This window comes from Panthera pardus, unplaced genomic scaffold (assembly GCF_024362965.1).
Source record: "Panthera pardus isolate Hobbes unplaced genomic scaffold, ASM2436296v1 HiC_scaffold_8, whole genome shotgun sequence".
Classification (NCBI taxonomy): Eukaryota; Metazoa; Chordata; class Mammalia; order Carnivora; family Felidae; genus Panthera; species Panthera pardus.
Window position 1 is genome coordinate 99,065,272 of NW_026527013.1, and position 14,654 is coordinate 99,079,925.

At 42.1% G+C, this 14,654-nt stretch overlaps 1 protein-coding gene across 4 annotated transcripts in view; it reads right to left on the bottom strand.

Moving 5' to 3' along the window:
- SLC25A13 (solute carrier family 25 member 13) overlaps nt 1–13,148 on the bottom strand; it is a 184,798-nt gene extending 171,650 nt beyond the window's left edge. For 2 of the 4 annotated variants that reach the window (XM_019443388.2, XM_019443390.2), the window contains exon 1: nt 12,922–13,148. In XM_019443388.2, the coding sequence (XP_019298933.2) occupies nt 12,922–12,936 (15 nt within the window). In that variant the 5' untranslated portion in view covers nt 12,937–13,148. The remainder of the gene's footprint in view (nt 1–12,921) is intronic. The other 2 variants (XM_053898411.1, XM_019443392.2) reach the window with 1 other exon arrangement.
- Nucleotides 13,149–14,654: the final 1,506 nt, after the last annotated feature.

A 14,654-nucleotide genomic window follows, 5' to 3' on the forward strand; every position in this document is an offset into this window, starting at 1 on the left:
TTCCTCCTTTGTAATTAGTAAGTAATTTACAAGGAGATACTTTGAGACCATAGGAATTCCAACTATCTTTCACTGAATGGTTTTGGCATCCACTGGAGACCCTTGCGCGAATCCATTATTACCTGCAGGTTGCAAAATGATTTTTTTTCCTTTTTCTAATTCAATCAAGCCTTCAACCTTTATTGGTTGGCAATTCTTCGCTAAAAGAACTTTACCTCCTACCCTCTACCTCAGTTTCACTTTTTGGGGCATGAATACTATTCACTCATGGAATGATGGTAGTGGTTTTGTTTTGTTTTGTTTTTAATTCAATGTATTACAATCCATTTATAACTGATTTGTTTTTATCATGGTAAAATATACATAAAACTTAACACTTTAACCATTTTTAAGTGTACAATTCAGTGCCATTTCATGTATTCACAATGTTGGACAACCATCAGCAATAATCTTTTCATCATTCCAAACTTTACAGCCATTAACATCCAAATGATTTTAATAGCCATTATTTTTTGTAATAACTGTGATACACACTCTCTGTAATATATATACATATATACATGCACGTGTGTGTTTCAAGAATGAAAATCATAATACATGAGAATGACTGTTAATATTAAAATTTAGCCAACTAAAATAAGCCATTCTGGGGCACCTGGGTAGCTCAGTCAGTTAAATGTCTGACTTAGGCTCAGGTGATGATCTCATGGTTCAAGAGTTTGAGCCCTGCATCAGCTTCTGCACTGACAGTGTGGAGCCTGCCTAGGATATTTCTCTCTCTCTCACTCTTGCTCTCAAAATAAATAAATAAACCTTAAAAATAAAATAAGCCATTATGCAAACAGTTGTTGGCATAGAAAAGCAACATCCAAGCCCCACTGATCAAACATAACAACACAGGAAACAACCAAGAATTATGTGCCCCCTGATGCTGTACCCAGTACCAAGTACCCCATAACCTGAGAGAGGCACCCAGCACCCCTTAGGAGGTACTCTAGCCAAAACAAAAAATAAAAATAAATAAAACCCTAAACTTGATCAAGCCTCCATATCTATCACTTGTCTGAAAACACTGGGGACAGAGGATCACCAGGGGGAAGCAATCAGCAAAATCCAAATTGTAGGAAACTGTAGGAAAGATGACCCAATTCCCTCATCAAATAAACCTCAAGGAAACAGAGTAAGAGAGGTAGGAGAACATATAGATTAACAAGATTTAAAAGGTGTATCAGTCAAATGCCATGTGTGGCTTGTGTCTGAATCTTGATTAGAACAAACCAGCCATAATAACTATAAACCTAGGACATGGATTTTAACATCCTGACAGGTGCTTCAATGAATGGCAAAATAAAACTAAGACCCCTTTTCCTAAGAACTAAAGAGAACTGAAAAAAACCCAGCCGACCAACATAGAGAAATGACAAGAAACATATCTGTCTCTGACTGAGCTCTAAGTTAAACAACAAACAAACAAACAAACAAACAAACTCCCTTTTTCCCTGCTACACTGTTGCCATAGCTTTCTGGCCAGCAATGCAAACAGGGGTCCCATTCATAAACCACTGTGAAGGATATCCGAAGGGAATGAGTGTGCAGTAATACTGGAAAAACTAGACAACAGCCAAGATCAAAGAGGCATTGGCTGGCTACAGAGATTAAATTTTATTCTGTAGGCAACATGAAACTACACTGTGTGACAAGGTAAATTAAAGAAGGCAATGTCACACAGTGGTTATGTACGTGGACTCTGGACCCAGGCTGCTTGTCTTCAAATCTGCCAATTCTAAACTCTGTGCCCTTGGACAAATCATTTAACCTCTCTGTCCTCAAGAGACTTAAATATTAAATACTCTGTTCAGATGCAGTTGCCCATATTTATTATGGAGATAAGAACAGCACTTATATGTCATAAAACTGTTGAGAAGACTAGATTCCTTCATATACACAGAGTGCCTAGAACAGTGCCTGACTTTATAAGTATTAAATAAATGGAACCTGCTGTTGTTATTGTTATTTGCATAACTTTTCTGAACCTTAAGGTGCCCTGTCAAATGAGGCTACCGTATCTTCCCGGCTACCCTGTTGATAATAAAGATAAAATAGTGAAGCTTGGGTCTTCATATCATCTGGTTATTTTAATCCCATTAGACTGTGAGTTCTTGAAAACAAGTCTGATAGCTGACTCATTTTAGAAGCCCAGTACAGTATGAGCTGACAGATAGTTGGTATCAATCGCACACACGAATACATCTTTTAAAAACTGTTAGGTGCTGTCCATGTGAACACAGTACTGCTATTAGCATGGGAACAAGAGCCAATCTTAGAAGCTGCCTTTGACGGTTCTGGGTAGCATGGAGAGGGAAGGAAAGGGAACAGACCAAAGGCAAGACTAGCTTGGAAGCTATAGAAACGCTGTAGCTAAAAGGTAATGAAGACCTGGGCATAAATGGAAGAGACAGGACACTAGAAGGGCAACAGAAGGGTTTCACAGACCCATCTCTTTGTCCACATCCAAATTACTGCTGATGGTCTCTCCTGGCTGACCACATCAGGTACTCAATTGAACTAATCAGACATTTTAATCAGCAGGAAAGTTAATTTACAGACTGAAAGACAGGAATGACCAAGAAGATGAATTCAATTCTAGGTAAGCAGAGTTTGAATTATCTCTGAGGCAGAAAAGTTGAGATTTCCAACAAACAGCTGAAAATGCAAGGCTGCTGCTTGAGAGAGCTGCCCAGACTGAGTTACACGGAGCCATCACCCTCCAGGGGGAAGAGAGTCTCAGGACACCAACATTTCGGGGAGAAAAGAAGGACGAAAGGAAGCCCACAAAGGAGAATAAAGCAATAATATGAGTTAAGAGGCCACCCATGAGAGGGGACATTATGAAAGCTGACAGAAGGTGCTATAGGAAGAAAGGGGTGGGACATTGGGGGGGGGGGGGGGTCCCACCAGGCCAGTAATAAAGAAGATAGGGCAACAGTTTCAGAACTGAGGTCACTGGTGACCTTTAGGAGAGAATATCGAAAAAGAGAATACGTGTAAGTTCATATTTGGGAACTTTAAGTATGTGTGGGTAGTTAAGAAATGGAGAAAAGTACAACCCTTGTATAATAATCATACATTTCCTTAAATAATAATTCAGACATGTGTTCCAAAAATAATACCCTGACCCCAATGTGGAATCAAAATGAATCCCTAAAAACCCTAAAATTTATGCTGAATTTTATCACTGTGTATTTAATTCTGCAAAAAGTTGGACTAACTTACAACCAATTCAAAAGGTACTGCACCCTTGGTTTAGAAAGGTAGCTACATTTAATTACACACTAATGAGAGCTCCAGACCAATATTCCTTAAACTTTAATGTGCATGCAGTCCCGTGAGGATCTAGTTGAAAGGCAGATTCTAATGCAACAGAATCTTTGGCCTGGCATAAGTCCAAAAATGCTGGAATTCTTTTTTAAATCATTAACTTTTATTTAAATCCAAGTTAGTTAACATATAATGTAATAATGATTTCAGGAGTAGAATTTAGTGATTCATCACTTGCATATAAAATGCAGTGCTCATCCCAACTGCCCTCCTTAATGCCCATCACCCATCTAGCCGATCCCCCTACCCAACACCCCTCCAGCAACCTTCAGTTTGTTCTCTGTATTTAAGAGTCTCTTATGGTTTGCCTCCCTCTCTCTTTTTATCTTTTCTTCCTTTCTCCTATGTTCATCTGTTTTGTTTCTTAAATTCCACGTATAAGTGAAATCATATGGTATTTGTCTTTCTCTGACTGACTTATTTCACTTAGCATTATACACTCTAGTTCCATCCATGTTGTTGCTAATGGCAAGCCTTCATTCCTTTTCATCGCCAAGTAATATTCTACTATATACATTTACCTCATCTTCTTTATCCTTTCATCAGTCGATGGACATTTAGGCTCTTTTCATAATATGGCTATTGTTGATAGTGCTGCTATAAACATTGGAGTGCATGTGCCCCTTCAAATCAACATTTTTGTATTCTTCAGATAAATACCTAGCAGTGCAATTGATAGATTGTAGGGTAGTTTACAACCCCTATCAAAATAACACCAGCATTCTTCACAGAACTAGAACAAACAATTCTAAAATTTGTATGGAATCAGAAATATACCAAATAGCCAAAGTAATGTTGAAAAAGAAAACCAAAGCTGGAGGCAACACAATTCCAGACTTCAAGCTATATTACAAAGCTGTAATCATCAAGACAGTATGGTACTGGCACAAAAACAGACACAAAGATCAATGGAACAGAATAGAAAACCCAGAAATGGACCCACAAACATATGGCCAACTAATCTTTGACAAAGCAGGAAAGAATATCCAATGGAAAAAAGACAGTCTCTTCAGCAAATGGTGTTGGGAAAACTGGACAGCGACATGCAGAAGAATGAACCTGGACCACTTTCTTACACCATACACAAAAATAAATTCCAAATGGATGAAAGACCTAAATGTGAGACAGGAAACCATCAAAATCCTTCAAGAGAAATCAGACAGCAACCTCTTTGACCTCAGCCAGAGCAACTTCTTACTCAACACGTCTCCGGAGGCAAGGGAACCAAAAACAAAAATGAACTACTGGGACCTCATCAAGATAAAAAGCCTCCGCACAGCAAAGGAAACAATCAACAAAACCAAAAGGCAACTGACAGAATGGGAGAAGATATCTGCAAATGATATATCGGATAAAGAGTTAGTATCCAAAATCTATAAAGAACCTATCAAACCCAACACCCAAAAAACAAATAATCCAGTAAAGAAACAGGCAATGAACAGATACTTTTCCAAAGAAGACATCCAGATGGCTAACAGACACATGAAAAGATGCTCAACATCACTCATCATCAGGGAATACAAATCAAAACCACAATGAGATACCATCTCACACCTGTCAGAATGGATAACATTGTTGTCAGGCAACAACAAATGTTGGCGGGGATGCAGAGAAAGGGGAACCCTTTTGCACTGCCGGTAGGAATGCAAACTGGTGCAGCCACTCTGGAGAACATTATGGAGATTCCTCAAAATATGCTGCAATTCTAACAAGCTCCCAAGTAAACCAATGCTGCGGGTCCATGGACCAAAACTTCTAATAGCCAAGCTCCAGTAGAACACTCAGAGAATTTGGCTAAGCAGCCACAGAGGCTAGCCATTATGGTGAATACTAAAATGGATCACAAGCTTAAGAAAAGCACGCTACGTTTTGTTCAAGCATGTCAAATAATATCTTTGTCCCCCGGTTTTCAGTTAGGTGGAAATGTCCCACAGCCCACAACAACATCTCTTGACATTCCTTGATAATTCGCAGTGGTTTCACATGTTACATTGCATTTGCTCATCACACACATCACAGATGGTCCCTGTTTTCCACAAGGTGACACTAAGTACCCAGAGAAGGTAGACTTGTCCAAGTTCTCACCATTAGTGGAAGAAGTGGGCATATAGCCACTCCTGCCTGTCTAGCTCCTCACGAAACCAGAGCTACTGATTTAAAAATAAATAAATAAACAAAACAAAACATTCTTGCAGCCTCTTCCCATATAAGAAAGCAGTTCTGAGCTCCTCAACTGCTCAGTCTAGAACTGTGACCAGAATCAGACATATAAAAATCACGTGTCTAACTTGGAGAAACTTCTAAACAGGCACCTGGGGCTACAAGCCTGTTCAAATCAGGCTCATGATGGAGTTCAGGACATATTTCACCACAATGTAGCATTTTGGCATATGGAAAATCTTAAGCTGAAGGAGTCTGAGAAAACAGCAAAAGGAGGAAAGTCACTCTGACCTTCTCCCCACAGCCCTCTTTCCTGAAATCAGTCACAGAATCCCCATGTGAAGGGTACCAGGGTACCCTCCCTGCACTAGGAGGAGAAAAGACATTCTTATCACCAGAGATGGGGAATTGGGGATCCAGAAAGCTGTACATCATTAAACTGTACATCATTAAACATCATTAAACTAACCCTTATCTCCTAGTTACTTCTTCACCATTTACTACTCCTAGCCCAAATGCCTCTGTCTTGTCAATTCTTCACAAATTTGTTTAAAAGGAATAAAAGCTTCCTACTCTGGTCCCTTCTTTGGGTCTTCATTCTCTTGTGAAGCCTCTCACGTATATGTAAAAATTCAATGAAACTTGTATACGTTTCTCCCATCTGTTTCTGTCAGTTTAATCTTCAGATCCAGCCAGGGACCCTAGGAGAGTCCGGGAGAACTTTTCCCTCCCCTACACTTCACAGTTTTCTTACAAATTGTACTGCATAAGTCTGACGCAAAAGACGTTTTACCATAGAACAATAAGTGTATCTTGAAATATCTGACTCTTGTATCAAGTCAACAGTTTTCATGGATAACATGTGGAAACTGTGACTACGTGTGGAAACCAAGACAAAGCTACCAGCCTAATAACAGTCATTAAACAGAGTGGTTTATTTAGGCTAAATTACTAAAAATTTCAACACTGCAAACTTAGCTATGTTGTCAGCACCTCAACTCAAAAGGAACCATCAGGGCCTATTTTCACTCATGCAACTGCACAGCAAATTTCCAAAGGAAATGGTGAGTACGAGTACTCTATCTTATAAACGTTTCTAATCAACAAACCAGACCACCACGCTACAAATAAACCACTGGGAATAATTCTGAGGTAACAGACCAGAGCCACCATAAATTGGGGCGATTTAACCCAACAAGAAGGTCTGGTTAAACAGGCCATGAAAATAGTGCTTGCTCAGTTGCTGTTAAATACATTTGCTAAGGGAATTGTATCACTGCAGTAAGGGCACATCCTCCTTACTCCCCAGCAAAACCAGCACACGTCTGCAGATTCACACATTCCTCTGTTCCAAGACTCACTCAAAGGCATCCAAGGCATCATGACAGGAAGGATGGGTGCTTATGAAGCAGCAAATGCTGGGCAAGGAGAGTAGGAAGAAACCATGCTCAGTAGGCCTAATCCTCACAGATAGTGGAAAACTCAGGGAGGAATGATTCCATCTGAGAACTCAACAAAAGCAGAGGCTGGACACAGGACAACAGGTCAAAGAAGTAGAAGGAGTCAGAGCCCCTCCACCAATCTTATGAAGAATTCAATATCCAAAAAGAATTGCTCCCTGACTTTCTTACACCATAGCTTGGCTTTGAACCCTTCCCACCCACCCCAGTTCTCTATTTGCTGACCAACATTGGTGAAGGCATGTGGCCTGTGTGCAAAAAGCAAAAGGGTTTATCAGGGGACTTAGTCCAATTACACATTTTTCTGGGACTCCGTTTCTTTACCTAGCAAGAGGGGACAGGACTGGTAGGGAGGAGAGAGGACCACTGTGTTATTTAAACCCATTCCTCACCAGCTCCATCAATTTAAGAAACTCTAAATCCAAACCTCAGCAGAACCACAGAAACTTACCACCATCGTGGTAGCATAAAAACAATTCAAACTTTTTTTCCTTCCTGTCTAGCACAAAAACTGCTCTGCTTTATTATGATGTTGTGATATCACTAAATACCTAGTGGTTTTACCATAAGGGAAAGAAACTTCCCATTTAAAGAATATCTGTGATAAGCCCAAATCTCATTTCATCCTCATTAACAAACGTTTGAATAGGGCATTGTTATAGGATGAGAAATGAGAAAAGCATGGAGCTTAAAAATACAGTCCAAGTCCTTAGTAGTAAACAGTGGATTAAGATTTTTACAAAGGCATATGACAGCATGGATAGTTGCCCAACTCTGTGAATATATGAAAACTACTGAATTGTACACTTTAAATGAGTGAATTGTATGGTACATGAATTCTCAATAAAGCTATTTTTAAAAAAAGGTATATGACAATTCTTGGCCTCAGCAATGTGGTTTGAAAGCCATAGCAAATCAGGGTGTCTGGGTGGCTTAGTCAGTGAAGCGTCCAATTTCGGCTTAGGACACGGCCTGGTTCGTGGGTTCAAGCCCCACGTGGGGCTCTGTGCTGACAGCTCAGAGCCTGGAGCCTGCTTCGGATTCTGTGGCTCCCTCTCTCTCTGCCCCTCCCCCATGCTCACTCGCTCTCTCTCTCAAAAATATTTTTTTTTTTTTTTTTTTTTTTTAAAGAAAGCCAGGGGCGCCTGGGTGGCTCAGTCATTTAAACATCGGACTTTGGCTCAGGTCATGATCTCATAGCTGGTGAGTTCAAGCCCTGCATCGGGCTCTGTGCTGACCGCTCAGACACTGGAGCCTGCTTTGGATTCTGTGTCTTCCTCTCTCTCTACCCCTCCCCTACTCAAGCTCTGCCTCCCTCTCTCTCTCTTTCTCTCTCTCAAAAATAAATAAACGTTAAAAAAAATTTTTTTTTAAAGAAAGCTATAGCAAATCAACACTGCAATGAAACATACACTGAGTGTCACAGTGTGCTACAAACTACTGGACTAGGAAGACCAGGAAATACATACGTCCATAACTGATAACATGTGAATTTTCACATGCACCTTTGCAAACAGAACTCTTTTTAAGGCCTGGGAGAGGTGGAGACAGGTGAAGAGCAAAGACACTGAAAAAATACTGGCAAGGTTCAAATCCAGGCTGTATCACTTACTTACTATATAACTTTAAGGAAATTACTTAACCTTTCTGGGCCTCAGTTTTCTCACCTATTAAAATAAGGACAAAAATAGCACCCTTCTTGCTATTATGAAAAGTAATTGAGTTATTATTTGTAAAGCACTTGGGAAAGTTCCTGGCACATAGCAGACACTGTGTAAGTGGTTCTTACATAAAAATCTGGCTTACTCTGAAGCACCTAATTTCCCTCCTAAGCCATCTCCCCTCTCTCATGCGCTCTACTCTCTACCCAAACTACCACGCAGGCAGACCCTAGGGAACACAGGATAAGAGCAGACTCTGGAGCCAGACTGACTGGACCTGAACTCCAGCTCCTTCACTTCCTAATTATCTGTTCTTCAGCCACTTACATCAACTCTTGGTGTCCAGAGTCATCATCTGTAAATCATGGATGATAGCATGTAACTCATAGGACTTCTACAGGATATAGGTAAGTTACTAACAAGAAGCATTAGACCAAATCTCTTATCTAGTAAGTACTCAGGGAGGGTTCCCTGCTCTTTTATGGATTTCATTACCTGCCATCCTATCCCCTACAAGTAGCAAGTGTTGTCACTTCGGCCTTACACTTGTGGTTTCTTATTGCTGGAACGGGTCTTCGCTCTTTGCCCAGCCATTCTTGCTGAAATACCACCACTTTTGAGATGTTTCCTCCTTCCACCCCCACAGAATCCATCTCCTTCCCCAGTGCTTCCATAGCCCCTTTTGTGGCACTAACCACTACTTAGAGCACTTCCATGACAGGATTCAGCCTATAGTATAGTTGTGGTTTTCTAGAAGGCCCAAAAGGAGACCAATTCATTTTCACATCCTCAGTTTAGTCCCATTTGGAACATTAGAAAGAACATAATACACAACTCTGAAGCAGTCAGTGATCAGTGATCATAGCAACAACTCCTCCAAGAATGCAGTATCAATCCTAAGTGTTCTAGTCCTACAGACCAAATTTTCATTATTATTAATGCTTCAATTTGTTCCAAATTTCCTTTAGTTCTAGGCCAAATTATCGGTCCATGTCCAGTTTTATATCTGAACATTTCTCAGGCCTGAACTCAAGTAAGCATTCTCTAACTTTTAAGTTTCATCTAGTTTCATTTCATCATTATTAATATACAAATTCAACCAATGACCAAGAGTGAATGTTCGCTATAACCAAATGGGGGCAAAGGGGAAGGGGAGGTTTCCCCTTATTACTACTTTTTAAAAATGCATTTTTTTGTGAAGTTGCATGAAATATCATTTAAAAAACTCATTTACATTTTAATACATGCAGGGCAGTGCTTAGAAGGTTTTAAAAGAAATACTGAAAACGACACAAATAGTACAGGCAGACCACTTACCATTTACCATATAGGAAGGGAACCTTAAGAAAGTAGGCAGCAAGAGAATGGAAGTTTTTTGAGTCTGTCTCAAAATAATAAGAGTTTTAGATCAATGTTACCTCATGAAAAAACAAATATCTTTTGCATCATTATGCAGAAGTCTTCATGCAGAAATCAAAATAAAAGCAGACCAAAGACTAGATTCTTGGCCTCTTGGCCTTCCTATGTGAACTATTTAAAGGAAGAGGGACATGAATAATTAGTTACACTTGCGGGGGAGGAAAAAAGAACAAGGAAACTCAGAATAAATGATCAAGAGATCAAGAAACTGCTAGGTGTGGTTAAGTTCATCCAGAAAATATCAGACCTGCTTAATTAAATATTCAAACAATTCTCCACAGTGAGTGCTGAAATTCACCTACAATTGTTGAGTTTCAGATTCTTGGCCCAACCTCTGGGACATTCCATTGGAGTGGGCTCTCTCCTAGGCAGGCTCTTCAAATTTTAAGAGGGGATGTCAATCCTGCTTGTAAATGAGACTGTTAAACCCATGGCTCTGTGTTCAATGCAGCAACATGGACTAACTGCACGCCAGGAAAAGGCTAACAGCGCAGCCTTTAACTCAGTCCACCCAGCACTGACCCGCAACTGACAGAATCACCTCACAAGGATAGTGCCCAAAGGCCACTAAGTAAGAGGCATTCTTAGACTAAAGTAGACCAGCACAGCTCGTTTTGGGAACTTTTAAGACTACATTTACTGCACTGCCCTGGAGCTACAAGGAGGGACATTATTAAAAATGGCCTTATGGAACCCACAGACATATATTTGTGGTCATGAGCTAGTTCTGAATGCAGTTTGCTCACAGCACATAAAAGGACATGGGGAGAAACTGCCCTCAGTACAAGGAGACTTCTCTCCCAAGTAACTGACTGACCTTGCTGATCATTTCCTCTTTACTCTGGCTGCTAGAAAATGCAGTCTCCTCTAGCAAGTACCTCCTTATTTCCCACTAATTTTAGTCATGGCTGCATCTTCCTTTCCCTTTATCCTGTCTTTTCTTATCTACTCTGACTTGATTTTGATATCTTTTTGGATTGTAAATATATGTATATATAATATGAGCCATCAGAAATCCTGAAAAGAGGCAAGGCTAAATGAATAAATAAACAAACACACAAGTTCCCAAAGAGTAAAAATGAAATGTTTCATCTTCCCCCTCACTACTTGGTTACAATTCAACTGCACTTATTGATATGATGTGATAGCTTAATAAAAATACAACCAAAAAGTTAAATCTGCTTCCATGTCACTTATTTTACTTCATACTAGTTCATGATCCTTTTCTTATACTCAAATTACATGTACATTCATCAGTTTAGGCTCCTCAATTATTTTATCTCCAAATTAAGTATAATTATTTAGTTCACATGCAGATATAAAAAATAATAAGAGCATGGGAATCTATTTTCACCTGTCTCCTGGAAGAAGTCACTTGGAAGGAACGAATTCATATCAGGCCTTGAAATCTTGACTGGATACAAATTTAATGCAAAGAAAAGGTCAAGAGCCATTGAGTTTGAAAGGGTTAATGTAGTTACCAAAATAAATACCAGTGATCCTCAAAGAATCTACCTAAAATAGTTATATATACCAATATGTTCACACACACACACACACACAAATACACTCATGCACACACCCAAGAACACACTCCTGAGGATGGAACTCAAGAGTCATTACAGAAAAGAAAAAGGCCACTTAGGCCACATAGTCTAGAAACATGAAGAAGCCTGCAGATTTGGGGAGTCTGGAGAAACTTAAGTCATAGAACAGCATTTAAATATATTTGTCTGCTTACAATTTCCATTGCAAATGTGATTAGTTTGCTTGAATAAATAGGAGTATGATGTGTTGGCCATGTTTTCCTCTTGAGGGTTATCACAGAGTTTTGATTAAGGACAAATGTTTGAAATGTTGGGTATATTTAAGTTCATTGCACTTAAAATGAACTAAGAAGTTGTATAGGCTTGATTAAAGGGCTGCCTTCGTGAACTTAAAATTAAAAGCAATAAATTCCAATGATTCAAGTGATTGGGACTAAGTATGGTATTCTGCCAGAAAAGTTGAAATGGAGTCCAAAGAGACTGAAATGGTGTCCAGGTTTCAAAAAATGGTGAAAAGAGGAAAGGTCAAGCTGTCGGAGCTGCCTTTCCTCCGGGTTAGTGAATGATTCACATTACGCAGAATTCCTTTTAAGTAAAACTTCACAAGAGTTACAGGCTCCCAGGACAATCTGTTTTGTCATTTCTAAAAAGAAGCCTCTCAAATGCTCAGAGGCCGGTACGTAAGTGTTGTCAGATGGGGAGAGGGGGCTGGAAGATGAGAAGGGGGGGCGGGGCGGGGACCTTCTCCATTTTTACCCACACGCGTGCAGGCCAACTATTCCGAACAGTCTCTAAAACGGAAGTCAAGGTGACTTCCCCACCCTCGGGAGGGCGGAGACTTTGAAACCTAATAGGATCTGGCTTCAGCCCGGGCGGTGCCGCCGGGAAAAAGCCCGAGTCAATAACAACCGGGGTCACAAGCAGGTGTGCTCTGAGGTGGCCGAGGGGGCCTGATGACCCCGGGCCCTCCTTCGCCCCGGGCGCACCTGGCTTCTCTAAGCCGACCTTGGCTCAGCCCGCCGAGCGCCAGCCGGGCACCGACTTCCCTCCCGGGCCAAGTGGGAGGGTTCAGCCGACAAAGTTTCTACTGCAAGGTCGGGCCTCCGTCCCCGCATGGGCCACATGTGCTGCCCGGGAGAAGCGGTCACCTCCCTCCTCCGCTGCTGCAAGGTGGAACAGCTGCCCCGGGCCCCTCTCTATTTGCTTTCCCCGTTGCACCAAGGCGGCACGTGAACGCCCGAGCCCTCGGGCCCCGGCCGGCCGGCACGCTCCCCGGGGCAACGGGCCTACGCTTACCTTGGCGGCCGCCATGCTTCGCCCCGGGTGCGGGTCCGGGCGCCTGCAGGACCCTCTCGGTGGCTGGATCTCACTGTGGGCCCCGGCGGCTCACTTCCCGTCCCGGCGGCAGCAGGGATGGCGATACAGCCCGGCAGCGTGCGCGCCCGGCCTGCCTCCCCACGCCCTCCCGCCGGCGCGGGTCAGACGGGCGCCGCCAGCCCATTGGCTGCGCCCGGCCCAAGCCGCCCGGGCGCGCGTGATCCTACGGCCTCTGCCCTGAGGCCGGGGCGGGCTCGGGTCCGGGGGCGGTGGACCGGCCGCGCGCACGTGACGCCGGCTGCGCTGTCCAGCGGCGAGGGCCGTGGGGCAGTGGTGGGGTGCGATCCGCCCTCCTAGGGGTAGTTGGCCTTGCGAGGGAAGCTGCCGGATTCCGCCATTCCAGGCCCTTGAGACCCGCAAGGAGGGGCACTCACCCGGGTGGGAAGTCCCCTTGGGTCACTGTTCAGCCAGATTTCCTCGTAGGTTCCCTTTTGAAGGGACTCCACTCTGTATTATGCTATAATGCATCCAAAAGCACTGGCCAGTCAGTGGGAAGATAGGAAAGTAGTATCACTAGCAAATCTACTTTTAGGCCAAATCTGTAAACTCTTAAGTACCAAATGGGTATGTATAATGCAGAACATATATTTGTGAGGCTATTTGATTTCAGCGCTGCCTATTAGGATCATAAGGGTCAAAAGATCCCCCCGCCCCCGACCAGATAGGCCCTGCTAAAATAGGTCAAAATTATAATGGAAAAATTAAATGTATAACCTCCAGAGATCTTAGCTTTCTTCATCAAAATTCCGTTCATTTATCTCTGCCATCAAAATTTATAATTAAGGCAATGGTGGTCAGGGAAAAGTGCTTTAAATATTTTGTTAATTACGGATATAACCTTTCAACAAAAGTGTTTATTACATAATTATGTTAATTAATCAACACTGATTGAGGGCCTACAGTGTGCTAGGTGCTGGAAACACCTAAATGACTTGAGATGGACTCAGCCCTTAAAGAGTTTAAGGGCTAGTGAGGAGGCAGACACATAGATAGTTAACTTCTATGTAAATAACCTGTTAAGGCAACAACCTGTTCCCAGGACACTGTAGGGACATTGAGGACTCTGGAAGTCCCTTAGGGGAGATGGTGCCTAAGCTGAATGTAGGAAAGTGTCTTGGCTGTGTCTTGGGCCAATGAAGTGGAAGGCAAAGATTTCCCAGCCAGAGAAAATAAGGAGAGGCAGGAGGCCCAGAAATTGCTGGGGAACCACAGCAAGTTATGAAAGTCGTTGATCATGAAAGGTGACATGAGCTGTGGAACTGGTGGATGAAGAGTCTGGATGGACAGCTAGGGACCATGTCATGAAGGTGTTGGGTGCCATGCTGAAGGGTAGGCACCTTGACCAAAAGGCTTTTAGACAGGAAGAAGCATGGTAAGGTTTACAATATAGATGGATCACTCTGCTTGCAGTGTGGAAGATGAGGCAAGACTGAACTATTGGGACATTCTGACAAGACAGGCTGAGGGCCTGAAACCAGAGATGGGATAGGGCTAAAAGAATACAGAGGAGATAAAATTAGTCACCACTGCTGAATAATTATATGTGGGGGTAAGAGAAAGAAAGGGAGTCACCCTGCCTTGCACATACATCCCTGGTATGGATGTTGGAAAGACACCACAGATCAGTAATAGAAGATCAGTTTTATACAAGT